The following is a 23673-nucleotide window of genomic DNA, read 5'->3' as shown; positions in this document are numbered from 1 at the left end:
TTCTGCAGCGGGACGAGTGCCACAATGCTTGTTCAAACTGCACAAAGTAGCTTAGTATGTTCAGCCTTTTCAGTACCATGTCGTCGATCTCGGCCAATGACCTCGGGGATTTCTCCAAAGAGCCGGCCGGGGATGGAGAGAGGATGGCGGGTTGATGTAACCATCGAATCGTTCCGCTAAAACGCTTAGTAAATATGACTGCAAGTCTGCAGTCTGCAGATCTCCAATCCGATGTAGAAATCGCGTAGAATACGACATCCGCTTAGTAGGCATTAGGTCTCTGCGTGGCAAGAAGCATGATAGATCATATGTATCCAAGATAAATATAAGCGTGCCCTATTCTTACAAGAGCAAGTTTCTATGTGTCTTGCCTAAATAGCCATCGCGTTCTGGCTAATATCTATCACATCGTTGAGGAGAACCAGCAAGCCGTAAGTGGAAGTGTGAGGCATCGTACAATTACCATATGGGACGTCCTGTAGGCGATCTTCATCTATTCCAGTTCTCATATATCCCAGTCTACTACCTGTACTGGCTTTACTTGAAAGACGTCCATGCCCACAAGCCCTTCAGCTTGTTAATCCTGCCACTCAGTCGGGATGGGTCTGATTGGTAATCTTCAGGTATCTTGTTTTACGCGGGAAGGCAACTCGGTGATCTGACTGCACCATTCTCTAATGCTCCGAGGTAGAGATGTTCACAAGCATCTTCAGAATGGGAGATCCATATCTTCCGCCTTCTCCTCCTCGTCGTCGCCAGGAGTCGCCAGTGCCTCCTTCATGAATGCAATCAGAGCCCCAACGAACTGTCGCTGGCTGCTCGGTAGGAAGTGGCCGCCTGGATGATACACCAACTTCTGTCGTCCCCCTTCGCAGACGTCCACTAACGCCAACGACCTCTTCTCATCGACCACCGTATCCAGGCTCCCCAGGAAATGAAGCACGGGGGTCTTGATCGATGGCTCGTAGTATCCCTTATACATCGGATGCAGCAGCTTGAATCCGCTATAGCACGCCGCGAACTTGAAAGGCGGGTGGATCGTGCGGCTCACATCACCGTCTCGTTTCTCCAACATTTCCGGAAAGCGAATCCCGCCATCCTTCTCATGCTTCCTGACCGCCTCTCCCCTTCCCTCTTCTAACAGCGCCGCCACCATCGCCGCCATCGCGCCACCCTGCGAGAACCCAATTACCCCATCAAACGGCCCCTCTGCCTCCAGGACCTCCGCCACCCTCCCCATCCCCAGCTCCAACCCCTCACACACAAACGGATCCGTATTCGCCTTTCGCTTCCACCAACCCCAGGCATCTAGGTCATCCTCGAGTTGTCCGGCATTGTCTTTCGGCGCTTCGGAGGTGGCGGAGGGATTGTCGAAGCTCGGGATCTCGGCGCGCGCGAGGCGGATTGGCCCGGTCGGATAGGAGAGGGTGACGCCGGCGGGAAAGGCTTTCTGGAGGTTCTTCTCGAGGGCGCGGGTTTTGGCGCGGAAGAGGGGGCCAGATTGGGTAAAGCCGTGGAGCATGAGGATTTTGATGGGCGAGGTGGGGGTTGGGGCCGCCATGGTGAGGATGGATGGAGGATATGAGATACTGGCTCCTTTATCGTATCATGGTTTGATTTTATGCCGCACCCTTCCAATTGTGCTCTAAAGATTCAATCGGACGGTGACTTTGATATGCCGCCGTCGGATCTTGATTGATCATCAAGGGATGTTTATCACCATTTCCTGCCTGAGGCCGCAAATTTCTTGCTTTAGCAGATCAATCAGATCCGCCGTTGTGTCAGGGGCTGAATGGGACCAATATAATTGTTTGATACACTAAGCGAAGGATCTCAATAGCATCGATATTTGAAGAGTAGATACAAATTGGAATTGAACGAAGCAGGATAATCTTCATTTCAATCGGACCTCGTGTGCTTCGAGTACAATATTGAAGGATGCGGAGGGAGACTAGCTGAAGGATACTCCAGTTTCTACGCCCGACCAATCCATTTGAATCGCAATCTAATGTATCAACACAAAAGCCGCTTGGATACCATTGCGCCAGTCCGCATGCACACCCCTTTGCGTTTGCCATCCGCATCCTTAAGCATGAGCCCGTCACCCGCTTAGCTTGCCGTCTCCCCCTTACTCTTTGACCCCACCGGCTTGATCCTGGCCATCATCTCCTCCTTCGTGATCAAATGATCGATCCGCTCCAGCAACCCCAGCAAACTCTTCATGTTTCCACTCCACTCGTTCAGCACATCGTCCGCATCGCGTGGCTTGGCGAAACTGATGACTCGGGCGGGCCGATCGATCTTAGCATAGATGGTCTTCGCCGTCACTAGGTCGCTGATGTACTTCTCCGTCTCGTCGCCCTCGAGGTCGAGCAGCTGCTGGAGCCGCGACATGCCGATCCGCGTGTAGTACTTCGCGATCACCCGCACGTTATGCTCGATGACGCGCTTGCGGAGGTCTTGCCACCGCTGGAAGGCTTTGGGGTCCTTCGGATCGTCGTTGGCAGAGAAGATGTCGGTTGAGCAGAGGTGGGCGCCCCAGACTTCGGCGACTTCGGGCCATCGCATGATTTCGGGTTTGGTGAACTTCTCGAGGAGCTTGTAGTCGGTTTTGACGAGTTGCTCGTTGCGGGAGTCACGGAAGATGCGGTGGAGGAGGTCGGATTGTTCGTTATCGTAGGGGGCGAGGATGATGAAGTAGATGATTCTCTGTAGGACCTGTTGCTGTTAGTTTCGTATTGGAGAGATGGAGAGTGATTAACATACCGCGGTGAGCTGTTGTGCGTTTTCTTCCACCGCCTCCGTGTCCAACACCTGTCGATAGTATTTGCAGGTGTCTAGATATTTGTCATCATGCTTTGCCAGAGTGACTTGGAGCTCGTAGTACCGCAGCTTCAGATCCGTCACATCATCTTCCGGCTCTGGCGGTGGCTCGTCGGCACTCCTCGTCTTCTCTTTTTCTTCCCGTTCCTTCTTCTCCTTCTCCAGTTGTTCCGGGCTTTTCTTCGGTTTACGGCCGAAGTACCTCGTGCTGATTTTCCGGCTCAAAATCCCGGCCTGTGTCCAGTCGCCGTTCTCGACGCATAGCTCCACTTGCTCCAGGATGAACTCGGTTTTTTCGCGGCGAGTCATCGACCCGAACGTCTCGACTTGCAGCTCACATAGAATCTCCGTGGCCGCCTTGATGTCTCCCTGTTCCTTCTTGATGTTACTGAGGATTTTGGTAACTCGGGCTCGCTCGACTTCGACGAAGATCTGGCATATATTTAGCAAACTGTTCCTCCCATTATAGATACGAGGGAAGCAATACCTTCCCTTCCGTCACCGTCCGCAGGGTATCAATGACAGATAGCTTGACGTCCGTGTTCGGAGTATCGTCTAAGAATCCGAGGACCGTCTGCACCATCTTGGTGACCGCCTGTTTGAGCTGACCATGCTTTTTCGATAGGAGTTGCACCTGCTCATTTAGCAATGACCAGTCTCCGGCAGCCTTGCACATGTTGACAATCGAGAGAAGGACTTTACTCGTCGAGGCCAGATCGGAGGCCTGTCGAGCCTTCTTCTCCAGCACAAGGAGTTTCTCGATCGCTCCATTGATATCGGACTAGGAAACGTGAGACCATTGGCTGTAAGCGGACGTTTGGATATGTACCTTTGCAAGCTGCTCTGCTTCGGGAATCAGCTGGTCGGCCTCCTTTGTAAAGTCCTTTTCGGCCTTCAACAGCTGCCCGCTAGACATGACGGGCAATCTGAGATGGGGGGTATGCTATAAGTGTTCGGTGGTCTTGATATTCAAGGAAATGGAGCAAGCGGCTCTCCTGTGGAAGTAGGTTCCAAGGCGGTTTGGCGTATTGATGGGAGTGATGGAACTTCTCGGATGGTGTCTGGGGAAAGAAAGAGGATTGGATTTTGTGAGGCCTTCGTAACTCTTCGAATACACGTCTCAAAAATTAAATACAAGTAAACGTGTGTGTCGAGTGTTGTGTTTGGAGTGAATAGGCTGTTGGATGGTGACGTTCAAGCTCATGAAAGTCGCCATTGAATGGCAAGGAAAGCTTGGGCCTGCTTGATACTTTATGCCTTAGGGCCTTGAAGCCTTGCAGATATATCTGTATTTCCTCCTTTACATCAGACTTGAATTGGAATAAATAAGTTGCAAATCACCAAACCTCAAATCTTATGGAAACAAATAATAGCAACTTCTTTATTGAGACACATTGAGCAGACAATATGTGTGATGAGAAAATTTATAGGGGATAGTGCTTTTCAATGCTCCTCTTTCGACGCGATCTCCTTCGTGTCAACCCGATCAAGCATATTGGTCGTCGCAAGATCACCACTTCAAGCTTCCTTACGGGTATCAACGCTCCGGTCCAATCCTACATCTCCCGTTCCAATGACCCCTATCTCAACTTGTCGATTGAGCATTATCTCCTCACCCACACCCCTCCAGACTCTACCATCCTCTTTCTCTACGTCAACCGGCCCTGCATAGTCATCGGCCGCAACCAGAATCCATGGCTGGAAGTGAACCTGCCGCTTCTCCGCCAGGAGCATGAGCGGCACCAAGGGCATATAAATAACCCGATTGAAGCCGGCAATACCGATGCCGAAACGAACTGTCAACCCGCAGAAGAAGGCCAACTAATCGACCTCGTCCGCCGTCGTTCCGGCGGCGGTGCCGTTTTCCACGACCTGGGCAACGTGAACTGGTCCGTAACCTGCCCGCCTGCTCTGTTCACTCGCGATAAGCACGCGGACATGGTGGCGCAAGCGCTGCGCTCGCTCGGCGGAAGCAGAGTGAGCACGGCGCGGGTGAATCAGCGGCATGACATTGTCATTGACGTGCGAAACGAGAATCGAGGATACAAGTCCGCCAAGGTGTCCGGGTCAGCGTATAAGATCACGCGGACGAGGGCGTTGCATCACGCGACGTGCTTGCTGAACTCGGAGTACCTGGAGGACATTCCGAGGTACTTGCATAGTCCGTCCAAAGAGTCGATCGACGCCAAGGGGGTGGAGAGCGTGAGTTCGGAGGTGGCGAACGTGAGGGTGAGCTTCGACAGATTTCGAGAGGCCGTAAGGGGGGAATTTGAGGAAATGTATGGCGCAAGTGGCGGGGTGGCGGAATTACAGACAGTTGGAGATGAATTATTGGAAATCGAGGGGTTGAGGAAGGGATATACCGAACTTCAGGTCAGTGGACTCATTTGCAGCGTGCGATTCATTAGCTGACGTCAGGCAGTCCTTAGAGTGGAAGTATCTACAGACTCCGCAATTTACTGTACGTGTGGACGTTCCTGACTCCAAAGGGGAGGGAAATTTCTTCCAGTTGCGGGTTAGGCATGGCCTCGTTGAGGAGGCGGCAGTTTTGAACCAACATAAGGAAGTAGTCGAAGGATTCGAGAACTATCTCGGTCAAAGGCTCCACGAGATATCTGATTGGAGCCGAGTCTACGAATACGTTGGAAAGGACCTAGCTGATCTTGAAATGCTCACGGGTGGCCACGAACCGGGCCAGTTCCAGATAGTTGGAAAGGTTGAATAGGTCTATACGTTGTCCCAATCTATTGCATCACACATCAATACCTGGTACATTTAGACTTGGCTTTTATTGCTCAACTGCATGTCTGCGCAGAACCTCCTCCCTTCGCTATGTCCACCAATGCTAGGACAATGCTCATGACTAGCACGCAGCTGCCAAATGCCACGCAGATCACGGCCGCACCTGTCCTCCAGCTGCGGGTGCTAAGCTTGATATAGCAAAGCGGCGGAAGAATGTAAGCCAGAGCGCACGCGCTTGTCGCCCCGATCAGCTCGAAAACCGCTCCGAGATCGCAGGTAAACAGGGATAACGCCATCGCAGCAAAGACGAGGGCAGTGGTGAAGATGAGGTGGCGGCTTGCGTTAAAAGGTTCGTCGGGGAAATAGTAGGTGGTCATGACTTCGCGGCAAACGAAGGTTTCCAGCGGAAGGGTCGTGAGCATATTAAGACCGAAACAGCTGGGATAGGTTAGTTGCTGATACATAGTTGAGGGGGGAATAAGACATACAATCTAGCAATATTGACCATGAGGTTGTCGGAAGGGAAATTGTTCAGGACATTGGCCTGCGTCTTGTCGCCAAAAGTAAGAAATCCAACCAACCCCAAAACTATACATGCGACCATGGATATGCCAGCGGAGTAATGAGTAACCCGCGCAAATCTATCGAGCGTCGGCTTCTTCAGAGAGCCGTAAATCAAAAGACTGTTGTGATCTGCGGAGAGTTAATGATAGACTTTCGTATGGTACGGAGATGGGTCCTTACGGCAAACAAAAGCTTTGACATGTTAGCGATAGCACCCTTGAGGTAGTAAACGGGAACATACCAAATGAGATGACGCCTATTGCCTGGAAGATCCCGCTATTCACAAACAAATTCCCGCTCAATTTTCCCTTAGATTCGCTGGGGACCCGGAAACCCTGTGTTATTACCGTGAGTATGATGACCAACATGCTGATAAGCGCGAGCGTGCTCGCTTTCGCAAGCTGTGACCGTCAGTATACATCAGAAGCCCATAGCGAACGGGGTGCGAACCTTTGCAATATCTCTATACAAAGAAAGGGGATAAGACAGCCCCATGATGAAAATTACAATGACGGCCCGCCTATTCGTTAGGAGCCAGAAAAAGGTCATGTTGGGGAGATCAGGAAAGAGTGCCATCATGACATGGGGAATCGTGTCCCCGACAATGATACAGAAAGCAAGCATGCCGCCAAAGGCGCTTGGATAAGGTTAGCCTTCTACGCCCCGGCCTTATCCATGAGGGGACGGGTAGGTACTTACAATGCCCATTGCGCAATTGATATTGCGATGAGTCCATTCCTGCCAAAGCAATGCTGCACAGTCGCTTGGAACGAGTTCGCACCGCTTAATTTCGAGTTGACGACAATCAAATTAATGGTCCAATCGACGGTGATGGTCAGCGCGACGAGCAGAAACACGCCCGTGAACATGCCCGCTTGACGAAACGCATATGGCTGTCCAATGATCCCAGCACCACTGCATCGCGGTCAGCATTCGCCCATCAGATATCCGCCGCCAGATCCTTACATTATACTATTCGCCATGTTCGTGAACGCGCTGAGAATCCCACTCTTCGGCCGTGCACTCTCCAGATAGTTCTCCGGCTCTCCCTCGACCTGCGTTGCCACCGTCACGCTCGGCGCCTCGATGTCCGTCAGCAACGGCAGCCGCTGCCCCTGACTATTCCTCCTCCCCTCCCCCATACTACTCAAATAATCCTCCTCATCCATCCACGCCTCCTCCACATGCCCGTTCGCCCCCCCCGATGTTGCCTCCCCATTCATCGCGTCCTGCATCTGCAACTCGAACCGCACGCGGTTCGGCGTCCGCGGCGTGCCCGACGGTCGCGGCTGGGCGAGGGCGGATTGGCGCAGGTGATGATCGAGGGTGGGCGGGCTCACGGTGCCGCTGGGGGTGGGGCTGGGGGTGTCGCCGCGGTGGATCACGGGGCCGTCCTCGTCGTCGGAGGCGGAGAGCAGGGAGCGAGCTTCTTCATCGTCGGGCGAGGAAGGGGTGAGGTGCTCGGCTTTGCGGAGCGCGCGGGGGTCGTCGCGGGCCATGGAATCATCGCATTGTGTGTAGTGCGGGAGAGGGTGGGATAGAGAACTTGGGGAAGATCGGGGGGGCGGTTCGGGGAAACGAAGGATGTGTCCGCCAAGCTGTGAGTCCGAGAAGATCGTGTGGAAAGGGTGGCGTGGTAGAAATCAATAGCGGTAGGATATTGTTGAAGAGTTGACGAGTTGAGGTGTTGACGAAAGTTATTCTTTGGTCGAATGCGGTCAATGTTTCCAAAGTTTCCCCTGTCCCTGAAATCACCCAGTAAAATGGGGATCCTCACGTGGTGGTGGAGGATGTGGACTGCGTACGTAATAATAATAATTATTATCAATCCTTCCAGAAAAATACGAAGATCGACAACCTAATGCCTGCTTTCATTGATGTAGGTACAATTGGTACAAGTCGGAGTAATCCTATGTTAAGCCTGCCATATGAGATATTCGATACACGCAGGAATGAATCGCTGGTTGGAACACCAATCTGAAATCATCAAAATGGATGTATTGTCCCTCCTTAGAATTTAAACATAGGTATCTTTTACATGTACCGCTTGATCTAGCCGTAGCCTTTCAAGCCTTCTCGTATCCCTGAATCGTGACAGACGTACATGGGTCGGACGGAAAGTCCCTCATGAGGTAGTTCGGGCAGGCTGGAGTTACATACAGTCCCATGTACCCGGAAGGCCACCAACGCCCCCGATGGAAAGAAGAAAAGAGAGAATGGCTGAAAACAAATGAAACAAGATTTCCGTTCCAACCCTCCCACATCACGAAAACCAAATGAAGCAAAATGATGTGGGAGTGACGCTGGATGCCAGCGACACGGTTCCGCCCAACCAGATGCGAAAGGACAAGGTAAACCGGACAGTCGATGCCAACACGAGTCTATGCCGAGGAGAAAGCCTGCATGCATCGAAGGTATTTTCATCACGAAGGAACCCCCACCTCCCCCTAAACGCCCGTCACGATGCCCACGCCATTCGGGCCCATACTCGCCGCCGTGACCACCGCATTCTTCGTCTCCTCTGTCGTCTCCGCCCCATCCCCCTTCACCTCCCCGCCCGCGGCGCCCTCATCTTTCGACCGTTGCTGCTCGAGCCGCTGTCCCCAGGTGAACCCCTGCGTTTCGAACGTTGGGGTGCGCCCGTCGAAATCGAACCGGTCGCTCAGCCGATACGCCTGGTTCGTCGTCTCCCACTGCGTGCGCAGCGCGTCGAGCTCGGAGGCTAGGCTGTCGAGCGCGGTGCTGCTGCGGTCGCGCGCGTGGCCGATGCTAGTGGTGCCAGGTGTGGTGCCGAGGGGGGAGATGATCGGGAACTGCGCGGCGGAGGGAGTCACGTCGCCGCTATCGTCATCATCGTCTTCACCGGTAGGTAGAGCGCTATCGGTGCTGTATACGCTCTCGCCGCTGATTGAGTCGTGAGGATTGTGGTCTAGGGCCGCTAACGCAGCGCCAGGCATGCCAGGGGTCCCTTCGAGGCGGCTCTGGCGACGATAGTTATCCACGGACGATTCAAACTGGTCGAGGAACATCTGGACCCGGCGCTCGGCGTCGCGGGCGCGTTCTTCGAGAAGGGCGTTCTCGTTCTGCAGATGATCTAGGTCTGCCGCCGACTTGGTGGTGAGGTCCTGCAGGCGCGCTTCCTGGGCCTCGGTGGCGTCTTTCGCAGATTTGGCGAGGGTTTGACGTTCTTCTTCGGCGGAGGAAAGCGAGGATTGGAGGGAGGTGATTTTGACTTCGAGCGTGGCGATGGTGGTTTGCGTCTCCGATTGGAGGGCGCCGAACTCCTTGCGCATTTCCTTCCGTTCGGTTTCCCATGCCTTTTGGCTCTCCGCAAGGCTCTCAGCCAATTTGTCGGCCTCGCCGTCCCGGGGCGAATCGCCGTTGATGTTCGTGCTGAGCTCCTTCTCGAGCTCGACATTGCGATCTTTGGCGCGCGTGAGCTCGGTTTTCATCTTCGCGAGCATCTTCTCGATGCCGCGGACGTAACGGGCGGCCGCTTGATGGTCGTTGTCCAACGCTGCGATCTTCTCTTCCCATTCGCGTTGGACTTCTTGTTCCCGTTGCTCGAAGGTCATGCGCAGCTCCTCGTGCGCCTTCGCCGAATGATCCAGTTGCTGCTCGAGTTCGCGCATTCGACCCACATCCGGCGTGCCGTACCGCTGACCAAGCGGGGACTCGCGGTCAAGGATTCGGGAGCGGCGCATCTCGGCGGAATTGACACCACGGTCTTCTAGCAGCGACTTCAGCGTGCGGAGCTGCACTTCAAGAGCGTTGCTCTCGAGCATATGCTTCTCCACGGTGGCGTTGAACTCGTTTTTCTCGGCCTGTAGCGCTTGGACCTCACGCATAGCCGATTGCAATTGTTTCCGGGCATTCAAGCTCTCGCGACTAGCCTGTTCCTGGTAGGATTCTAGGCCCGCAATGCGCTCTTCGGCGCGGCGCAACTTCTCCGACGCGGTATCCGCGGCCTCGATATTTTGCTTGACCAGCGCGTTCGCCGTCTCGATTTGCGTTTGCAGCGCGGCCAGTCGCGAGTCGTTGCCCCCGCCGCCTCCGGCTGATGCCACCCACCGATCGAGTCCTTCGGACACGGCGCGTCGGTGCTTCTCGGCCTCGCCCGCGTGTCGTTCCGCGATGTCCTCGGCGTCTCGCGTTTTCCGGGACAGGCTTTCGAGCTCCATAGCGCGCTCCTCAAGCTCCCCTTTGAGTCGGACGATCTTCGATTCGCTTTCCTCCCGCAGGGCCCGCTCCTCGTGCAGTCGGGTCTCGATCAGCTCCACTCGTTCCGCGCTCTCTTTGACCGCCTCGCGCAAACTCTTGACGAACCCACCGAGTCCCCCCTCTTCACCGCCTTTCTCATCCCCAATAAGGCCCCTCATTCGGTCACTCAGCTCCTCCAGCTCCACCTCCGCCAACCGCTCCTTCCCAACCGCCTCCGCCGCCCTCGCCCCTTCCTCCCTCGCGACCCTCATTGCCTCATGCAACTCCGCCCTCAAACCCTCCACCTCACCCACCGTCCGCTGCCGATACGCATCCAACTCCGTCACCCTCGCTTGCGCCGTATCCGCTGTATCCTCTGCCGACTGCCTCGCCCTTCTCTCCGCCTCCAACTCTGCCAGCAGACCATCCGCCCGCTTCCCTGCCTCCTTCTGCCCCGCCAATGCCGCCGCCAACCGCCTTCCCATCTCCTGCACCCGGTCGTTCTCCTCCGCCAACATCGTCGTCGGCGTCGCTGACCCGGCCCGCCGCCCCACGCTCGCCACGCTCATCGACCGATCGCGCTCGCCGACCGGCGTCCCGCTTGTGGACGCCGCGCCCATGCTCGCGAGCTTCGCCTGCGCGTACATCGCCTCGCCGACGGCGCCGTCGCGCTGTTTCTCGACCTCTGCGATGCGCGCCGCGGCGCGCTGCGCCTGCGTCTCGATGTTCTGCTGCACGCGGGACAGCTCGGCGCGCATGCGCAGGAGGGCCTCGACGAGGGGGCGGTCCTCTTCGGCGATGTTGGGGAGGAGGGAGTCGGGGTTCGAGATGGAGGCACGGTCGGATAGGGGAGGGTTGGGGGCGGTGGGGGTGGACAGGAATGGGTTGGTGGAGGAGGATGGCGTGGAGGTCGGCGCGTAGCCGGATTTGCGGGCCAGGGCAATCTCGCTGGCGTACCATGCGTTTTGCGAGCGGAGTTTCTCCAGTTCGCGCTGCACGTTGTCCATTGTGGTCTGATCTTGGGAGAGAGCGGGAGAGGAGCCGTAGGAACCAATGCCGGAGTCGATGGCCGCGAGAGCAGTTGCAGCGGGTGGCCCATCGTCTGTATCTTGCGGTTGCTGGGCGGGCGCGTTGTCCATGCGACTCCCTGACCTGCCTGTTGAAGGGCCATCTACATTGGGTCGCCCCATCCCCCGCTCGATCGCCTCAATGCTATCGACACTGCCCTGTCCACGCTGCAAGCGGCTGTCCGAACGACTGCCTTGCCTGCTCATCTGGAGTTGCGAAGTGGCACCGCTCGTGGATCGGGAAAGCTCCTGCGATTGTTTCCGGTCCTGCTCGACGCCGTGTGGTGGGCGGTCGGATCGTGTCGGTGTTTTTCGACCACCAGCGCCTGCCCCTGCCATCGCCGCGGCTGCGGGGGACGTCGTCGCTACCACGCCGTTCAAACGGGGTGGCTGTTGTTGTGGTGGTCCAGCCCCTCTCGGAGCTGGCTGGGGTAGTCTCGATCCAAGAGCTGGTGAGGGAGAGGTACCGTTGACGGGTTGGACATGAAGTTGGGGTGGCGATTTCTGCTGCGGTTGCGGGATTCCCGAACTCGGCGGTGGTCCAATTGCTCGCATCGCATGCGGGCCCGGCGGTCCCTCGCCTCCTGAAAATTTTCTCTGCGGTGTTGCACGGTCCTGCTGCTGCACAATCATTCCTCCGGGTACTGGGGTTCCGGAGGGTGGCTCGGTGGTCGGATAGCGGATTTTGCTCGTGTCGAGGATGTATGCGACGCTCAGTTCGGCCACGTCTCGCGGCGCCGAGCTCGGCTCGCCGCCGACGACGACAATGTTCTTGCCGTAGCTGGTCATGCTGTGGCCCGATCGTGGTGATGGCGACATGCCCATGTTCTGGAACATGTACCATCGCCGGGAAGAGATTCGGAAAGCCGCTAGATCGCCCAGGTCGGAGCCCTCTTGGACGCGACCGCCGAAGATATACATGGTGTCGTTGACGAGCGCTGCGGAGTGCCCTTCACGAGCAGCAGGAATGTATCCGATGCAGTCCAGTTCGGTCCAAGCGTTGGTTCCCGGATGGTATGTCCAGACATCGTTGAACCAAATGGTGCCGTCTGTACCACCGAATCTAAATCCAAATCAACATCGTTCTCCGCAAAAGATATGGTTCCACTCACAGATACAGGCGATCGTTCCATGCAACAATGGAGTGATTTGTGCGCGGCGGAGGAATGCGCTGCCCATTTTTGTCATGTTCTCCATTAGGGACCAAGATTTCCCATCGGTTTCCTGCATTCTGAAGCTGATTCAGGTCGAATGCGATTAGATCGTTGAAGAAGAACCCCTCCACCTGGCCACCAAAAATGTAGATTTTCGATCCTAGAAGATTCAGCGTGTGTCCATATCGTCCGGACGGACGCGAGCCAGCGGGAATGGCGCGTGACCATTGCTTCGTTGCTGGATTCCGTTTAGTGTGCGGATCAAACAATAAACGTTGGCCTGGTCTCACCCGTGTTTAACAGATAGAGCGTGTCATCTAACACATCTCCCTCTTCCATTTTAGTGTCACCGCCAAACACAATGAACGCGTTCCCAACAAGCAGACTTGCATGGCCGACCCTAGGACCGGGACCCTCCATTCTCGTCGGGACGGGATAGCAATCCATCACGCCGAACTTTTCCGTGCTCGTGGGCGGGTTATTTGGGTTCAGGATCCCACTTTCTACCATCCATAGATCCCCTTTGACGGTCGTGCCGTTGATTAGTCCGCCCATGAGGTAGATGTAGCCTTCTTTCGACGCCATCGCGTTCACAGCCGCGCCATATCGCGGGAATGGGTTCGCCGCGGTGAAGTTTAAGCGGCGTTGCGACCAGGGATAGGGTGATTCGGGAGACATACCCGGGGGCAGTTGTGTGAAGGCGGCTGAGGGCGCGGCTGTTGGAGTGCGAGTACTGGGTCGGGATGACTACATGATTGCGGTTGTTAGTTTCCGGGTGTGTAAGATGCATACAGGCGCAACAATGGCAATTGGGAAATAATGGAATCTCCGTTCAGCTCCATTGCCAGGAACATGTTCATGACATATTCCTCTGCAGTCGAAGAGTCGCAACTTACTGAGAGGTCACTCTCCGCTCTTTGTCTACCCACCACTGCCGTCATTCCTGTCGGCTCGTTTTGCAAGCTGTTCAGCGAATTATTGACGCTACTCCCGGGCGTTGAGTTCTCTCTCTTCTCGCCATTCGCCGTGGGTATCATCGAGGACGTGTTCGTAGACGGGCCGTGAGAGGAGGATGTGGCCCGCGTTGCTTGCGGCAGACCCGACGGGGCCGCTTGCGATTTCCGGGACTTGAAAAGGAAGGCCATGGTGAGCGACGACGTCGGGCGACGGTGCGGCGTGCCCTCGGCTGGTGGATTCGGAGACCTGGCCTAGTCGAGGGGATAGGTCGCGATCGATTGCGATGCGGACGGATGTCGAACGGTCGGGGAAATGAAGGACGCTCGCTTGTGAAGGATGCAGATTCGGCCAATTCGCGAATTGTACGTAGAAAGGAACGTCGTCTTTCAACGTCAACGGTCGTTAGAAGGTATGATGTGGAGAGTCAGTCCTATGCCCGCGTTCTCACGCATTCAGCTCAACCAGGCCGGAGGAATCGTGCAAGTTTCACGGGTCGGAGGACGACCGGACCCAGTCAACGCGCGATCAAGTATCAGCCTTATACCGGTACTCGCTCGGCGTCATGCGGTGAACGCAGAAGGATCGTGAGTCCGATTTGGCGACGTCGACCCGAACCGCGTCGACTCGTCTTCTTTCAATCGGACGTGTGGTGTGGGCGGACTGCTCGACGAGGAATGCGACGTGCACTATCGCTTTTCCGCCTCGCCTAAAAAAAAGTCCGGAGGTTGGAATCGAAACTCGCTCGCACTTTTGCACGGAAACGAGGCGTCGGGCCGAATTTCGAGGGAAATCCAGGCACGGAAGGATACGAGGATCGGAATCGTGAGCAACGAAGGTGATCTCCCTGGAATCTTGGATTACTGGTAGCCCCCCCTATGAGGCGGGAGGTTGGAGGAGGAAAAAGGGGACAGCGCTGGCGGTGTCATGAACGCATCGCTTCGACCGGTCCTCACGGATAAAATCGAAGTCGGGAGTCAACAGGATTCATGGAAAAGATCGTGAATGTATGGTGAAAAGGAGAGTAAGGGATGGCTGAATTGACCCGAATGGACAAGTTGATGGACAAGTTGATAGAAGATGTAGGATAAGTTGGGTGGCTAAGGGAGCAGTGAACCAAAGCACAACAGCCTGCGAGCTGCGAGGCGACAGTAGTCAGCACAGACGACAGAAGTTAGAACAGCAGAAAGGCTCCGTGAGACCGGGACCGAGACACAGCGTGGGTGACACTTGATAGCGAGGAAGAGGAGAGCGAGAGGGAGTCGTGAGGCTAGAGAGACAGTAATTGGGCACAAAGGGAGCGGCACAGACAGCTGACTGACACTTCCTCCGACGATCGACTGACTTCATTTGCTGCCACCAAAAAAAAGTCTGAAACACCAGCCAACTCAGCGAACCTCCTTATTACCCCAGACTTCCCGACCGCATGTCCTCTGACTTCTTCAACTCGGCTCTCCCACCAACTTTTCTCCAGGGGGTCACAGGACGGCGGATTATTCTCTTGCAGGATCGACATCAGCAGTGTCGGTACGGAGTACTAATACTCCGTAAGCGTGGAAGTGTCCACTCGCTTGGTGTTCACTGGCCACCATATTTTGGCCGTGGACACTTGGATACAGATTACAGACTGGCATAATATCACATGTTGACCTCCTGGCTTCCTGGCGATCTGCCTTGCGGCTCACGGCTTGCATAAGCGGACGGTGTTCAGTGTTGGAACTTGGAACTGTATCATTTTCGACTCTAAGCATCTAGCCGTAAGACCCGCAAGGCTCGCACAATCCACCATATGTTTGCTCTGCTTCTCTTTATCCCTACTATGTAAGAAAGTGCCTCGATCCTCCCTCGTATCGTTGTACGACCTCGCTGGATCATCATGGAGGGGTTCCACGATGGCTTCCCAGAACCCCCTCCTTCAACTCGCCAACCTTAACACAGCTCTCCCTGGGCCTTAACCAATTGGCCGCAAACCCTTCCCCCAAGCGGCTGTGCCATCTAACCATCTCCTGCATCCGCTCCGCGAATCGCATTGTCGTCGTCTGCTAGCATAGCGAGTCACTAGATCCAGTCGATGCCATCCGACCCAAGGGGCTTGCTCCGGTCATGTAACCCTGCATATATACCATCTCGAATTTCCAGAACCAACGGTTCTCAATTTAGAGGATCGGAAAATGCTAGTAGAAGGATTCCGTAATACATATACCAATTACTGGCAATATCAGATCGCCAGTCGGAATATTTTCTCCTCCTGGTCCGTTCGCCGGTTCATCAGACCCGTACTTTCCCGTTCCCACCGAATTTTATTCCCAGGACGCGGGGAAAGGTGACCATCATCAGAAATTCGGAATTCATCAATCTTGCTTTTCGCCATTGATCCGACGACCCCTGAATTCGTTGGACCCTTGCAGCAGAAGTGCCTGCAGAACTGGAGAGTGTGCCCTAAATTCCCATTTTTAGCAATCCCATCTATCGACCATCCCTCGGGTTGAGCCAATGGGTGTCCTTCCGAACCAATGAACGCCATAAACGCTGCACTGGGATTGGGATTAGATCATTGAACCATACTGCGGGCGGGTAGAGAGCTTGCTAACTTTCATCACATAACTTATAGATTGTGGATGATATGGACCTGCACGTGAGATTCTGAGGCACCAAGGCACTAGGGCTGATAGCGCCTTCACTGCAACCGAAACCGAAACTCCTTTAAATCGGGCAGCCCCTATTTTATCATTCTTAACCGCTCAGGGAGAAAATCTATAGGTATCATGTTGTTGCCACATTTCTATAAGTCGTGTCGCCATCGAAGACTGCCCAGTTCGTCGCCAACTCGGTGGGTGGCGGTGCTGAGACGTGATCGAGGCACAGGTATCGAGTATTCGACAGAGGTATGAGCAGCGCAACCAACACAAGGAGTCGATGTTGGTGATATTGATATTTGATCTCTTACCCTTCATTTACCCGAAAAGAACCTACAATATTGAATTGCTAAGAAGATCATTGTTATCGCGTACAATATCGTTCTCCTAACCCAACCCCTCCTTTTTGTGGGCTCTGTCTCATGCTAACCTGCGCGAACCATCCGCCATCCCACCGGGACTCACTGGGACCCGAACGGCACCGTCTCATAACCGATCACTGAATGTCGGGAGCGTTGGTATTCCTTCAAATGTGCCGATCTTGACCGTCTCCGACTGCGGCCAGATAAGATCTCGCGGATTTCGCACCAGGAGTCCGGGATCTGAGGCCAGGGACGATGTGGAACTCACTACTACATACTGCGCATCAGTCATATGTTTGTCATAAATGGTAAAATATGTCGCCAATTCGCCAGTTTAAGAGCCGTACTAACTCTTCTAGGATCCATCCTAAGGTTTGGTGGACTATTTCGTACTGGCTTTATCATAAGTTCGCGATATCTTGACGGCCGTCGGCAACGCTCTTGACATTGGGTCCCGTAGAATCTACGGACAACATCCCAAATTCTCCTCATCCTCCATACAAAGGATCGTTCTAGGCGATATAGCAACCAAAATCGCTCAAATCGCTCGAGTCAATTGGCTCGCCGGAAGGCCTCTTGATAGGCATGGCCTTCCCCCCACGATGCCCTCATGGTATCCAGGTCCCTAACGCAGATGCATTCCTCATTGCCCTCGTGGCGGAGGGTCCGCTCGTGGGGAGATAAGATGTTCCAATTCAAAACCTGCATAAAGAACCGTGAGCCCGTTCCCTCACCCGGCGTTGCGCGCTGCAGATCACGTCAACATAGTCAAGATGCCTTCGCTTTGGAGTCTGATCAAGACTTCGTTCGCTCTGAACTCCCTGTCATCCCCAACGCCGGATTCGGTGTCGATCACTAGCCCGACGACTGGCGAGCAGCTCATCGGCTATTTCTCTGGATGGACGTCAAGATTCGATGTCAACAGCAAGGACGCCGATCTCCCTTCGATACTCCCTTTAACTGTCTTCACTCCATCTGGCAAGACGGTGACTTGCGCCTGGGTCAAGGAGCAGGTCGAGGCATACCACCAAGATGATATCTTCGAGGAGCTGTTTCTCTATGGTAAGATTATCATCGTTCTCATATTCGGAGCCTGGTCACTGACATGGGTTGGTCGTAGCTGTATACTTGAAGAAAGCCACTTCGTACGAGCGAGGACTCTCCAAGTGTCTGAAAGAAGCATATGGAACCGAAGTTATTTTTGGAGAGAGGGATTCCGAGAGCACGCTCTCCGTCAAAACAGATGGCGATGCTCCAAATGGACCATACCTTGCCTCTTTCGGCAAAAACACTGCGACTCTCGGTCCAGTCTATCGGATTTACCAGGATGACCACATGGCCTTCATGAGCGGACTCTTGCCCAACGGTACAGACGGTGCGTTCCGATACGCGACCGCCAATACCATCAGCGATTCTACCGTCGGAATTCCCGTCCCATCTCGCCTATACACCAAGAACCAGCAATCCAAGGACCAACCCCTCAAGGGACTACGAGTCACTGTGAAGGATATCATTGATATCAAGGGCGTCAAGACCAGTCAGGGGAATAGGGCGTGGTTCAAACTGTATGATGCCAAGGATGCGTCCGCTCCTGGATTGCAGAAGCTCATCGACCTTGGCGCGGACATCATCGGCAAGACGAAGACGGCCCAATTCGCCAATTCTGACCGACCCACTGCGGATTGGGTCGACTACCAGTGAGTCCTCCTTTTCAAATTCATGTGCCAGTGACTGATCGCCATGTTACAGCGACGCCTTCAACCCACGAGGAGATGGATACCAGGATCCAGGGGTCTCGAGCGCCGGTGCTGGCGCATCCACCGGTGCGTACGACTGGGTCGATGTCTCGATCGCTACGGATACCGGAGGATCGATCCGTATCCCAGCGGGGAAGAACGGCGTATTCGGCCTGCGGCCCTCCTTCGGCGCCGTCTCCAACGAAGGCGTCCTGATTGAGGGGTCATATTTCGATTCCGTCGGCTATCATTCCCGTTCACCGTACACGCTTCGGGACTTCGGGAAAGCGTGGCTGAGCGACTCGGAGCAGATGACGAACAACTACACCAGCTTCCCGCGCAAGCTGATCGTTCCGGGCAACCTGTGGCCCGTCGCCAACAATGCCAGCCAGGAGCTGTTCACCAACTGGATCGCCAAGCTCTCCACTTTCCTCAACGCCACGGTCGAGACGGCCCCCATCGGCGACTACTGGAACGCCACGGCCCAAAAACCCGACACCGAGTTCGCGAGCTACATGCAGATGGTAGGATTTCACCTCATCTGGAAGAACCAGCTCGAAAAAGTCATCACCCCATTCCGCGAGGACTACGCAGCCGCCAACGGCGGCCGCACACCGTTCATCAACCCCTTCCCGGCCGCACGCTACCTCACCGCGCTCAACACGACCCAGGAGGACTTCGACACGTCCTACGAGCGGTTCCAGTTCTTCAAGGAATGGTTCGGCCAGAACGTCGTCAAGTCGGACCCGCAGTCCTGCTCGGAGAGTCTGTTCCTCATCCCCATGGCGACGGGCGACACGTCATACCGCAACAACGTGTACTCCCCGCCGGACGTCAGCTCGTGGGCGTCGTTCACGCCGTACTATTACAGCGTGCAGTCGCAGGGCCCCGAAGTTGTCTTCCCAATCGGAGAGGTGCCGTACCAGAGCACCATCTCGGGCGTGGAGGAGAAGCTGCCGGTGGCGATCGATCTGCTCGCGCATCGCAACTGTGATTTGATGTTGTTGGATCTGGCCAAGGCGCTTGCTGATGACGAGCTCCTGAAGGAGGTGAAGGCAGGGAGAACCCTTTGGTAGTGAGGAAAATCTGGGCTTCGGCCAGAGGATAGCCCAATGTATAGTGATTACGAACGTGTAAGTCCTCAGCTGTATGATAGACTAATGGAGAAAGGAGACTAGAAATTAGAGGACAGAGCTCACTTCTAATTTCAAAATACCCCTTTACTTCGAAACCATGCGCTTCTCTTTAATAGAGGCATCTTCAGCTCTATTGCGAATCACTTTTGGTACCTCCTTGATTCGGTTTCAGGGAACGGTTTTCATCAAGCGGCCCACAGAGGAATCGACATTGCAAGGCCCATTGCTTCCGTTGTCTCAGAGAATTGGTTGTGCTACAGCTTTACTCTCAAGCCTGGGTGTCCTACCTCTTCCTCGAGAGGCAATCATCTCATCATTACCGAGCTCTTGAAGTCATCACTTCCAGATGATAGGGGCTCACTGGGAGCTTCTACAAATTACTCCAGCTTGCTGCCTTCAGAATAACAAGAGTAGTGTCAAAACTCGTGAAATGGAGTATAGATCGTCACAGGAGAGCTGTTCGCCTAACCTACCAATACAGGTTTGGCGACATCGATTGATGCGGCGCTAAATATTCGTGGACTTGGCCCATTCGACCGCAATACTGCGGTAATACACCCCCGAGTCTCTCACATGGCTATATCTCACACACGACAAGGCATCACCTCGCGGTACTCTGGTCACCTACTTTCCTCATAACAGTAGTTACTCTCCATGGTGCAATTAGAGGACAGTATACTTATCAAATAACAGTACTAATCCTTTCACAGGGTTCTCTTGAAGAGGTATCTGATCTTCCGGCATCCACCACGCTGACCCATAAAGTCCGTTAAAGTCCGGTCACTTCCGTTTTGAGTCTCTCCGAGGCTGAACTCATAATGCCGACTCCGAGACCGAGCAAGTCTATGCCAGTATATATATATTGCTGGTCTCGAAACAAAAACGTGGAATCGCTTTCATTGCTAAGGAACCATCGGTCCTTTTCCATATCACAATGGCGGATCAACAAAAATATGCTCAAAGGCTGAACAAGGCTCGCATTCTTGTGCTTGGAGGTACCTCCGGCATTGGCTTTGGCGTCGCAGAAGCCAGTCTCGAGCTTGGTGCCGAAGTCATTATTTCCTCATCGAATGAATCACGGATCAAAGATACGGTTGCAAGACTGCAGAAATTGTACCCTTCAAAGAAAGACAGTGTGGTCGGTTATGTGTGTGATCTAGGGTCTGAGGGTGTCGAGGAGAATATCGTTCAGTTGTTAGATCAAGTGGGAATTGTTGATCATATCGTTTACACGGCTGCGGACAAGCTTCGCAATACATTCGGTTTAGGCAATATTACGTTGGACACATTGAAAAAAGCCGGTGGGTCTTGAACGTTTTTCTTAGAACTATACTAGTGCTAACTAAAATATCAGGCATGGTCAGACTCTTTGCGCCTATTCTCCTCGCAAAACATGCCCCGAAACATCTCACTCCAGGTCCAAGCTCTTCAATCACTCTTACTTCTGGATCTGTTATCGATAGGCCACTTCCTGGCTGGTCACCTGTTGTCGGCTTTTCAGGCGGTTTATCAGCGTTGACACGTAATCTGGCCCTTGATCTCAAACCCATCAGGATCAATCTTATCGTTCCAGGCGCTGTTGATACGGAACGGTGGGATGAGGGACAGCGCAAAGCATTGCTAGCTTCATTCACAACTAGGATGACCACGGGCCAAATGGGACAGGTAGAGGATGTGGTGGAAGCTTATTTGTATGCTATGAAAGATCGCAATCTTTCTGGGTCTGTCATTAGCACCAATGGTGGGCAGCTGTTACTTTAGGGTTTAACGATTGGTTTGAAAAGGAGATCTAATTCCATTCGCCAACTCGATACACCAATTTCTCTGCGCTTATAGGTCTCATCCATGACTCGGTCCGAGTGTGCTCCCGATCTTCCATTGAGCCGGGGCCTAGCAACAAGAATCCATCCTTGACAATGCTATCTAGACCTCCTGGCATCAATCGCACGGGGTTTGCGCTCAGTTCGCCTCCTTCTGAGAGCCATTTGAAGAAAGCAACTGCAAAGGCTCTCGCTTCAGGTGAAGTAGGAACCGTGAACCCCTGGTACTGAATCTCGATGCCCAAGCCCTCCCAGACAGCTCCGTAGATGGGTTCGACAGGGAGATCCTCTGCGTTCCAGGCATTACCTTCTCTACTGCGCACAATTGCCATGTTCCCGCTATTGTTGAGTGTTTCGCTCACTGTTTTAACGGTGTTGCCTTCGGAGATGCAGTCGTAAGCAAAGTCCACCCCTTTCCCACCAGTCAGTGCTCGGATGTGTTCAACCCAATCGTTATTTCGGTAGTCCACCAGGTCATCGTAGCCATATGGTTCACTTTTCAGTAAGCTGAATCTCTGTTTGCTCGCTGCACCTAGGAGTCTGATTGTTGCGCCATTGACTTCGGCTGACCGACGAACCAACTGTGCAGCGTACATGCCCACTGACGTTGATGCTCCAGCAATGAAGAAATAGACCTCCTTTTTGGCCCACTTTCTGATCCGGTCCTCCTCCTCTTTCCCTTTCCAGGTGAATGGCGCCGGAAGGCCGAGTCGAAAAAATACTGCTTGAGCAGCAGTAAGGCCGCACAAGTTTTTAGTAGCCGCTTCTTCAAAGCTCAATGTACTGGGTACTCTCCACACAAGATCCCATGGGGCAACTGCATACTCCGCAAAGGAGCCTGGCCTTTCGTTAACACTGCATGCTCCTTGCAGAAACCCCGCGACTCTCTGTCCCTCTTTTAGGCCACTCGTTGAGGGTACAGCCTCTCCAAGTTTGTTGATGATGCCCGCAAAATCGCTGCCAACTGTCCGTCCGGTTGCGCCAAGGGGATTGTGTACGTAAAGTGGATCGATTGGATTCAGAGCGACTGTGTATACTTGTATCAAGACCTCTCCAGCTCCTGGTTCGGGTATTGGAATATCTTTGACAAATGCTGTCTTCTGCTCCGTGTCCAAAACGAGTCCTTGCATGGCTGCTGTTCTGAAGCTCAGTTCGAGTTTTTTGTTTTGAATGGGGATTCGACGGACACAATTCTACCTTGCGCCTTTTTATCATATAACATGTTATTCAATTCACTCATGATTAGTCATCACGATCATTATTGTACAGGTAGTAGGACCGAGGCCTCTGTCGGGGACTCGAGGGTGGAAGGAAAGTGAGTCTGCTCGTATAAGCCAGATCTGACATTGACGTTTGTCTTTCTGACCAAGCTGTCGCTGCGTTCCGACATCACTTCAATCCATCTGTACAACCTTCAATCTCATCAAACAGAGTCATTGATGCACCCGAGGAATGCGCCACTCTTGGTCCCAATAGAGAGTATCAGGAGATACATTTCAATAGTAGCAGAGCATTAATGGTAGTAGGTTGCATCTGACATGGTTTGTGCGCAAAGCGAATCGATCCAGACATCCTGGACGCCCAAATGGCGGGCAACGAAGATAACGTCCCTGAATGCTTTGGGAAGCATTGAGATGTCTATACCTTCCTTCATATTGAGGATATTGCTGCCCTTGAGTAGCGGGATGACTGTATCTCCCCATGACCTCATCTGTAACTGAGGGAAATATATCATCTCGGCTCTAATATACTTTCGTAGAGACGAGGTTGGTACAAATCGCTGTTGCCGAAGTTAATCACACGCTTCGGAAGCTTCTGATGTCCTCACAAGCAGCACTTTGAATGGGTTTGAAACACAAGCACTGGCCGATACATCCCTTGATGAAGTCGAGCGTCGTGTCCGCTAGCGGATCGGGATCAAGGTCAGTCCTCTCCTGAACTTGTCTTAGTTGCGAATGTCCAGATCCTATCCCGGTCAGCAAAATATACCTATTTTCTTTCTCAGCTGCGGGAAGATGCCTTCAGTGCACATAGTACTCAAGCGTGCGTGACTCGGACGTAATTGAAGTCCCGCTGATATCGCTTGAAACACAACGTTACAGGCTGGACACGGCCGTAAGCTGTACCGTACGGATTCGGATATAATTGGTGGACTCATCCGAACCTTTCGCTGAGGAGTCAGTCGATTCTTCTCAAAACGCAAGTGCAGCATTGGAAAGCGACTTCATATTGTATATCGGGATACCTGTAGCATGATACCGTAGTTCGTGAAGATAGACTGCTACTCCTCAAACTTAGTTTTATTATCACCCTATGGTCTAGATCGAGTAGCTCTCCAATACGATGGTAGCTTGAAACTGCACAAGTTTCCCCTTTCATCATGGTTGATGAAATGGAATATAGGAGAATAGCTGAGGTACTCCATAACCCAGCCTACCGGTATGGAGCTGAGTCCTCTTCCTCCTTTCTGTTCGATGAA

General features: G+C 53.7%; 8 protein-coding genes across 8 annotated transcripts; 3 read left to right on the top strand and 5 right to left on the bottom strand.

Moving 5' to 3' along the window:
- Positions 1-319: 319 nt before the first annotated feature.
- Positions 320-1683, bottom strand: P152DRAFT_460673 (FSH1-domain-containing protein). The gene has a single exon (XM_033679970.1). It carries the CDS (start codon positions 1559-1561, stop codon positions 710-712), a length of 852 nt encoding a protein of 283 aa, XP_033531803.1. The 5' UTR covers positions 1562-1683; the 3' UTR covers positions 320-709.
- Positions 1684-1835: 152 nt separating this feature from the next.
- P152DRAFT_101541 (putative proteasome regulatory particle subunit) lies at positions 1836-3844 on the bottom strand. The gene is made up of 4 exons (XM_033673558.1): positions 3653-3844; positions 3311-3604; positions 2767-3255; positions 1836-2718 (listed from the first exon to the last, which is right to left on the bottom strand). The coding sequence occupies exons 1-4, from the start codon at positions 3737-3739 to the stop codon at positions 2110-2112; spliced, it is 1479 nt and encodes a 492-aa protein (XP_033531802.1). The 5' UTR covers positions 3740-3844; the 3' UTR covers positions 1836-2109.
- A 309-nt stretch (positions 3845-4153) lies between these two features.
- P152DRAFT_483986 (uncharacterized protein) lies at positions 4154-5612 on the top strand. Its single transcript, XM_033681975.1, has 2 exons — positions 4154-5196; positions 5246-5612. The coding sequence occupies exons 1-2, from the start codon at positions 4270-4272 to the stop codon at positions 5546-5548; spliced, it is 1230 nt and encodes a 409-aa protein (XP_033531801.1). The 5' UTR covers positions 4154-4269; the 3' UTR covers positions 5549-5612.
- On the bottom strand, positions 5343-7844 carry P152DRAFT_460670 (amino acid transporter). Its single transcript, XM_033679969.1, has 7 exons — positions 7096-7844; positions 6829-7044; positions 6580-6766; positions 6371-6530; positions 6310-6321; positions 6054-6258; positions 5343-6003 (listed from the first exon to the last, which is right to left on the bottom strand). The coding sequence occupies exons 1-7, from the start codon at positions 7626-7628 to the stop codon at positions 5619-5621; spliced, it is 1698 nt and encodes a 565-aa protein (XP_033531800.1). The 5' UTR covers positions 7629-7844; the 3' UTR covers positions 5343-5618.
- A 640-nt stretch (positions 7845-8484) lies between these two features.
- On the bottom strand, positions 8485-13586 carry P152DRAFT_101480 (uncharacterized protein). Its single transcript, XM_033673557.1, has 4 exons — positions 13443-13586; positions 12841-13297; positions 12509-12788; positions 8485-12459 (listed from the first exon to the last, which is right to left on the bottom strand). Exons 2-4 carry the CDS (start codon positions 13226-13228, stop codon positions 8577-8579), a joined length of 4551 nt encoding a protein of 1516 aa, XP_033531799.1. The 5' UTR covers positions 13229-13297; positions 13443-13586; the 3' UTR covers positions 8485-8576.
- A 3689-nt stretch (positions 13587-17275) lies between these two features.
- On the top strand, positions 17276-19314 carry P152DRAFT_467898 (amidase signature enzyme; the record flags this gene model as incomplete). Its single annotated transcript, XM_033680798.1, has 4 exons — positions 17276-17564; positions 17623-18199; positions 18252-19071; positions 19117-19314. The coding sequence occupies 4 exons, from the start codon at positions 17276-17278 to the stop codon at positions 19312-19314; spliced, it is 1884 nt and encodes a 627-aa protein (XP_033531798.1).
- Positions 19315-20308: 994 nt separating this feature from the next.
- P152DRAFT_475741 (NAD(P)-binding protein) lies at positions 20309-21135 on the top strand (the record flags this gene model as incomplete). The annotated part of the gene is made up of 2 exons (XM_033681437.1): positions 20309-20675; positions 20729-21135. 2 exons carry the CDS (start codon positions 20309-20311, stop codon positions 21133-21135), a joined length of 774 nt encoding a protein of 257 aa, XP_033531797.1.
- Positions 21136-21163: 28 nt separating this feature from the next.
- On the bottom strand, positions 21164-22332 carry P152DRAFT_440263 (GroES-like protein; the record flags this gene model as incomplete). Its single annotated transcript, XM_033677660.1, has 1 exon — positions 21164-22332. Exon 1 carries the CDS (start codon positions 22322-22324, stop codon positions 21164-21166), a length of 1161 nt encoding a protein of 386 aa, XP_033531796.1. The 5' UTR covers positions 22325-22332.
- Between the last annotated feature and the right edge of the window lie 1341 nt (positions 22333-23673).

Source organism: Eremomyces bilateralis (assembly GCF_010015585.1).
Source record: "Eremomyces bilateralis CBS 781.70 unplaced genomic scaffold P152scaffold_19, whole genome shotgun sequence".
Taxonomy (NCBI): domain Eukaryota; kingdom Fungi; phylum Ascomycota; class Dothideomycetes; order Eremomycetales; family Eremomycetaceae; genus Eremomyces; species Eremomyces bilateralis.
This window is presented reverse-complemented; position numbering and strand designations above follow the sequence as displayed.

What these genes read in the sequence shown, in the direction of transcription:
- P152DRAFT_460673 (XM_033679970.1), bottom strand. Translation starts at nt 1,561, where the DNA reads ATGGCGGCCCCAACCCCCACCTCGCCCATCAAAATCCTCATGCTCCAC.
- P152DRAFT_101541 (XM_033673558.1), bottom strand. Translation starts at nt 3,739, where the DNA reads ATGTCTAGCGGGCAGCTGTTGAAGGCCGAAAAGGACTTTACAAAGGAG. An exon ending in AAGCAGAGCAGCTTGCAAAG is followed by an intron (nt 3,605 to 3,652) that starts GTACATATCCAA and finishes CACGTTTCCTAG; the next exon opens with TCCGATATCAATGGAGCGAT. An exon ending in GGACGGTGACGGAAGGGAAG is followed by an intron (nt 3,256 to 3,310) that starts GTATTGCTTCCC and finishes AATATATGCCAG; the next exon opens with ATCTTCGTCGAAGTCGAGCG.
- P152DRAFT_483986 (XM_033681975.1), top strand. Translation starts at nt 4,270, where the DNA reads ATGCTCCTCTTTCGACGCGATCTCCTTCGTGTCAACCCGATCAAGCAT. An exon ending in AGGGATATACCGAACTTCAG is followed by an intron (nt 5,197 to 5,245) that starts GTCAGTGGACTC and finishes GACGTCAGGCAG; the next exon opens with TCCTTAGAGTGGAAGTATCT.
- P152DRAFT_460670 (XM_033679969.1), bottom strand. Translation starts at nt 7,628, where the DNA reads ATGGCCCGCGACGACCCCCGCGCGCTCCGCAAAGCCGAGCACCTCACC. An exon ending in AACATGGCGAATAGTATAAT is followed by an intron (nt 7,045 to 7,095) that starts GTAAGGATCTGG and finishes ACCGCGATGCAG; the next exon opens with TGGTGCTGGGATCATTGGAC. An exon ending in TCAATTGCGCAATGGGCATT is followed by an intron (nt 6,767 to 6,828) that starts GTAAGTACCTAC and finishes ACCTTATCCAAG; the next exon opens with CGCCTTTGGCGGCATGCTTG.
- P152DRAFT_101480 (XM_033673557.1), bottom strand. Translation starts at nt 13,228, where the DNA reads ATGTCTCCCGAATCACCCTATCCCTGGTCGCAACGCCGCTTAAACTTC. An exon ending in GCTCTATCTGTTAAACACGG is followed by an intron (nt 12,789 to 12,840) that starts GTGAGACCAGGC and finishes AACGGAATCCAG; the next exon opens with CAACGAAGCAATGGTCACGC. An exon ending in TGGAACGATCGCCTGTATCT is followed by an intron (nt 12,460 to 12,508) that starts GTGAGTGGAACC and finishes ATTTGGATTTAG; the next exon opens with ATTCGGTGGTACAGACGGCA.